Consider the following 6,000-nt stretch of genomic DNA (forward strand, 5'->3'; position numbering starts at 1 on the left):
TGTGAGAGGGCACCACTCCTCACAGAGACCTGTGAAAAAAGAAAGAACAGAGTAAACTTACACTGGCTTTTTATACCATGGGCAGCAAATATGTTAGGAACTTGTAAGGTAAGCCTTGCTGAGTTTTCCTAACTGCTTTAAAGCCACCACTACCCTACTGAAGCGATTAATGTGGACTACGGCTAGACCCAAAAAATCTTTTTTTCAGACACCAAAATTTCACCACCTCCATTGACAGAGGCAAAGAGAATGACTAGGGGTTATGAGAAGGGGAGTGACACTTAGCTTTGCTGTGGTGCTCTTTGACAACTCCTTCTGGCCAGGAGAGATATTCCCATTAGTAATTGATGATGTTGTGGACTCACTATATCTTAGGAAAGAAAATGGAAATTTATATAAGTAGCAGATAGAAAAAAAATTGGAAACTTTTTATCCTTAAGATAACAAATTGTAGCATCTATCAGAAAATGCAAATAATACAAAAGAAGTTAAACAATTCAGGAGAGTGTATACATTGTTAATTGTGGTAAAATACCTGTGGGTAGTTATCGGCATAGGTGTGAGTTAAACAAGTTGAAAAGATTTATCTCTCATTGAAATGTAGTTATAGTGTAATAGATTGGCCCTAACCTAATAACTGGATAGTCAGAAGTAATAAGAAAAAAATTAATAAATACAATGCACAAAACAGATGTTAAGAATTCAAATTTGAAACTTGTTGTTCTTTAGGCAAGAAACCTCATGTGGACTCTTTTTAGTGATGCTAAACAAAGTGACCCCTCTGTTGTTGTTTGAAATAATAATATACCTCCAAGATGCATGTCTGTTTATTCCAGTTACTGCTGTTCATTTGTGTTTTCTTAGATTTGTTTTAGGGCAAAACTGTTTAATTTGTTTCTTTGACCCTTGGGCTCTCCATAGTACCAAGCACATTCACAAAGATCTTAGTTATTTTCTTTTCAGAGCATAAAAAGTGTGCAAATCAACCTTCATTCTAGCGACCACAAACTCTTCACTCGGCAAAATCATTTTCTTCTCTCTGACTAAAAACCAGATGGATGTTCACCTAATATACGTCCAGACTTGTGTCGTGTTTGGCACAGAATTTCAGACAAATCTGAACAATGTAATGACAAGACAAGGTGGTCAATCTGAAGCAGTTTGTGTTCAACTATTCCACTAGTTACAATAGAATTAGATGGAGGAAGCATTCAGTTCAAAATGTCTTTCTCAAATACTGGTATCACATGTTGAAAATGTTGTATCCCAGCTCCGCAAAAAGTACAGCAAGCATTATCCTGGTGGATGGCACTTGCTAGAGCACAGATTAGTGACAGACCGTCAGTGGGTAAGCTTGACCTCCGATCACCATTTGATCTACCACTATATCTTCACTCCCATTTCTTCTCATTTTGCAGTTCCTGCAAAAAATTCAGCAGGACAAGGTACTAGAGACAGTGGCACTTTTTTGCCACATTGGACAAGGTTTTGAGGTTTCCCTGTTCCAGTCTTGAATGGCTATGTGCAAACCCTGGAATCTGACACTGTCCAGATCTTTTACTTTAAGGTCCACATTTTCATTTAACAACTTGCTGACTAAGTGGCACAATTTGAGGAACTTTGAACTGTCTCCAGTGGTACAGCTGCTTTTGCAAGCAAAGAAAAGTATATTTTGTCTAATATTGTGCTTGTAATATTTTATTTTCTGCATGGTTGCAGTCACATGACCTATCCATAGCTTTCATTAATATTTAATGTAAGTAATATTTTACATGAAAGATTTACAAAACGTCTAATTTAAAGTGCCTTAAAGTTCATATGTTAGTGTTGTCAACCCATATTTGTCCTAAATGTATATCCTTATTGCTTCCCTGGGATTAACCTTTGATAATTAAAGATTTGATGATCACTCCGTTTTAGCTATCACAAGAAGTGTCCTTCTGGAATCTCTTAGACTGTGCATTGTGGTTATTACTTCAGCCAGACCTGCATATGAATAACAAGCTCAAACCTACTATTCACCATATCTGATCATCACTAAAGAGATTTGTTTTGAATTTTTGCTTAAAGTTAAAACACCCATGATGTGCCAAGATATCGTCACATATATATTGCAAGAAATAGGAGATCTCCAGCTCCCTACATAAAATGGACATTTATTGCATTTGTGGATGTCTTGTATTTTTTGGATGTGACTAGGGTTGGTAAGCTTCCTCAAGAGTCTGCATTATTATAGTGCTGTCTTAAAACACATATTACATCAGGCTGAAGAATGTAGGAAGCGAAGAGACTGCTAGTAACCCCACAAACACTATGTAAAGGACTTCTCATGGCAGCAGCAAAAGTCTCGAGGTGCTCTGTATGATGTAGTTATTAGCACTTTTTAAGTGCTCATGTGGCGCTGAGTCTAAAAGCACATTCTGTAAGGGTAGGCGCTATTTCTGGGGCAGCTAAAGCATTTGTTATGAAAATTTATGTAAAGCAACATTGTTGAATTCACACACGTTTATGAAGATTACAAATTGCGATTACAAATTAGGAATACAATTTCCTACTCTATTTATTGCTATGTTAAAGGGACATAATACTCATATGCTAAATCACTTGAAACTGATGCAGTATAACTGTAAAAAGCTGACAGGAAAATATCACCTGAGCATCTCTATGTAAAAAAGGAAGATATTTTACCTCACAATTTCCTCAGCTCACCAGAGTAAGTTCTGTGTAAAAAGTTATACTCAGCTGCTCCCAGCAGCAGGTTAAAAAAATGAAGAAATGAACAGCAGCCAATCAGCATCAACAGTACAGAGGTCATGAACTCTTACTGTGATCTCATGAGATTTGACTTAACTCTCATGAGATTTCATAGTAAGCTTCCTTTACCTGATTGGTGAAATAATATGAGAGTGCATGAAGCTCATCCTTTCAGTTGTCCCGGGACAGACACACTAAAATGCTGCTTAGAAATCCTTTACAATGGGAGGTGGCTACTGAGGAACTTTTGAGGTAAAATATCTTTCTTTTTTACATAGAGATGTTCAGGAGATATTTTCTAATCAGCTTTTTACAGCTATGCTGCATCACTTTCAAGTGTTTAAACATTTGGGTATTATGGTCCTTTAAGTTCCCCCCTCCCCAGTCTAATAGTTTTACATACTTATTTTTACTGTCCACCATGAATTAGATTTTACAGCATTGAAAATATTTGTTGGTTCTACTAGGTTGAGCCAAAATAACTGGAAATTAAATCTTACAAAAACGTCCTTATGTTTTATGTCCCTCTATAGCATTCACAATGTTTTTCTCCCTTTCTTCTTGCACCTTTATAAACAAAAGATAATAATAGGAAGTCTTACAACTACCTGAAGAAAAGGGTTTGAGGCTTTGATTTATTTTTTGACTGATACGGACAGCTGTCACTGGGCACTGCTATACAGGAACATGAGCCAATATAGAAGCCATTGGCTATACGTCACATAGCAGAAAAAGCGCACATTGTGCATCTCCAGAAGCTTCTCACCGGCACAAACTACAACGTTTAGTCTGCATTCAAAATCCCACAACATTCCACTGTTGTAGCCTTCTTTTCTTTCACTGCAGATATCAGGATATAAAATAGACAAGTGTGCTTTGACTTTAATTTTAAGTTCGATCACTGCTGAAGAGGTCCATTATTGTGATTTTAAATTTAAAGATTAATATACTGTGGCCATGGTTATGATTGTTTTTAATCTGTGTGTTTTTCTTTCCCCTCTCCTCTATCCGCTTCACCATGATCTGATTAAAGCTCTTCTACAGCACTATTATATGAAACCTTTCTTTTTTTTCCCTCTTAGTAGAAATGTGCTTAACTTTTTTATTTAAAAAAATGTTCATTTTGTGTTTTAACAGGACCTAAACGGGATCCCAAAGCTGCTCGCGAATTCATTCTTAAGCTTTACCAAGATCAGAATCCTGATAAAGAAAAAGTCATCTATTCCCACTTCACGTGCGCCACTGATACAGAGAACATCCGCTTTGTTTTTGCTGCTGTTAAGGACACTATCCTACAGCTAAACCTGAGGGAATTCAACTTGGTGTAGGACTGGATAAGGATCTTGTGAACCTATCAGTCATTCTGAACTGATAACACACCTGTCTCCGGAATCATTACTGATAATGATTTTGTTTTCCTGAGTACAGTAATAAGTCGATGTAGAGTTTCTTTTGCACCAACAGCTGTGTTACGACTTCTTCAAAGTGTGTCTGGTAAAAGTTGTAATCAGGAAAAGTGAAGTTAATTTTCCCAAAGTTTACTGGGTTTTTATATAGCGGTATGCAGTTACATGCTGTTTTTTGTAATTCTTTTTAAGGAGTTTGTTTTATCCGATGTTTGTGACAAAAGGCAATTTAAAAAATATTTCATAGACCTTTGTATAAAATCTGTGCAATTACTATAGATTTTTTTTATTTTTATTATAGCCCTGTGTTGTAGTATAGATCTAAACCCGAGTTGCCTTAGCTATTTTACAGTGAAGATTGACATTGCCATTTTAATAGAAAAATAGTTTTATGATTTTTATAGATTGGGATGTCTGATATGCAAAAATGTATATTTCCAGGGTTTTTTTTTGTTTTGTTTAACGGTAATGCCCCAAACAAAAGGAGTTTTATTATTACACCGGTGTTTTAAGAAAAGAGAAAAAAAAAATAGCATTTCCCCCCTATATTTAATAGACCCATAAAGTAAATGATATAAATATAGTCTTTATTTTGAAGTAATTTAATCAAGGACTCAATCACATTGTAATACCAAAGACGAGGAATAAAATGACATTGTAATGATATATGTAAATATGTATTTCTTTATAAATGTGTTTATGTACATACATTCTATATACATATACACATCTGACATTTTCTGTTTTTCTGTAGGGCTGTTTGATAAAATATAAATAAAATTGTAACTTTTAAATGATGAAATACACTATGTGATGTTACAATGCTGCATAACATTTTTATTCTTTTTAAACTATTTTCTTTGCTTATGTTAAGGAATTCTGAGCCACATCTATTGTTTTCATCTTCATAATACAAATGTTCTGGATAGAATAATTTCAGAATGTATTTTAGAAAAATAAACACTACAAAAATGATTTTGGGCTAGAACAAAATATAATTTTTTAATGTAGATTTTTCTCAATATAAAATTCAGGATATTCCCTTACAGCCTCTTGTCATTTGCTTTTTGATTGTTGTTTGTTTTTAGATTATCAGTTCCAATTCCACTAACCCAAACTGTTTCATCACCTTCATTATTATTATTATTTGTTTAAATTTTCAAATAAACAAAAAAAGTTTGTTTAATTTGGATAAAAGACAGTTTATGAATTAACTTTATATTTTTATTTAATATTTTTCTAAATGAAGAATCTGCATTTGAAGAATTGTAATGGTCTAGGATATTTGCTCATATTCTCATTGATAGAAAATACTAAGCAAAACTTTGGTTCATGTTAACGTGAATTTGATTTTTTTTTTTTTAAATAAAGATATTTGTTTGCATTGTAATAATGTTATCCTGTATCCAACAGAATTATAGGCTCAAGGATATTGTGATTTCATGATAACGTGCTATAAATAGGAATACGTTCACATTTTTAATATAAAACATATTATTTTACACCTCCAAGTCTCACACATTGTGCTAATTGTCCACTGCTTTCCTAGTGGAAACTTTTTAAGTGTATTAAATACTGTTTTTGTAAGTTCTTAAATTGAGGTGTGTGTGACACATGCCAAATATAAATCAACAGGTCTTAAGTGCAGGGCCGTCTTTAATACTGACTGGGCCCTGGGCAAACATTTCCTTGCCCCCCCCCCCCCCCCCACCCATGCAATTTCGCTCTCCACCCCAAAAAACAACTAAATCAATTTATTTTATTTTATTTTTTTAAATGGTTAGCCCAGCAGTGGATCATCCACTGTTGGGCTAATCATTTTAAAAAAAATATGAAATAA

General features: G+C 34.3%; 1 protein-coding gene across 1 annotated transcript in view; it reads left to right on the forward strand.

Moving 5' to 3' along the window:
• Positions 1 to 5,553, forward strand: part of LOC128649288 (guanine nucleotide-binding protein subunit alpha-14) — a 498,314-nt gene extending 492,761 nt beyond the window's left edge. Inside the window, exon 7 of the mRNA XM_053702479.1 lies at positions 3,892 to 5,553. Coding sequence (XP_053558454.1) covers positions 3,892 to 4,082 — 191 coding nt within the window. The 3' untranslated portion in view covers positions 4,083 to 5,553. The remainder of the gene's footprint in view (positions 1 to 3,891) is intronic.
• The last annotated feature ends 447 nt before the right edge of the window (positions 5,554 to 6,000 follow it).

The sequence above is a fragment of the Bombina bombina genome, chromosome 2 (assembly GCF_027579735.1).
Source record: "Bombina bombina isolate aBomBom1 chromosome 2, aBomBom1.pri, whole genome shotgun sequence".
Classification (NCBI taxonomy): domain Eukaryota; kingdom Metazoa; phylum Chordata; class Amphibia; order Anura; family Bombinatoridae; genus Bombina; species Bombina bombina.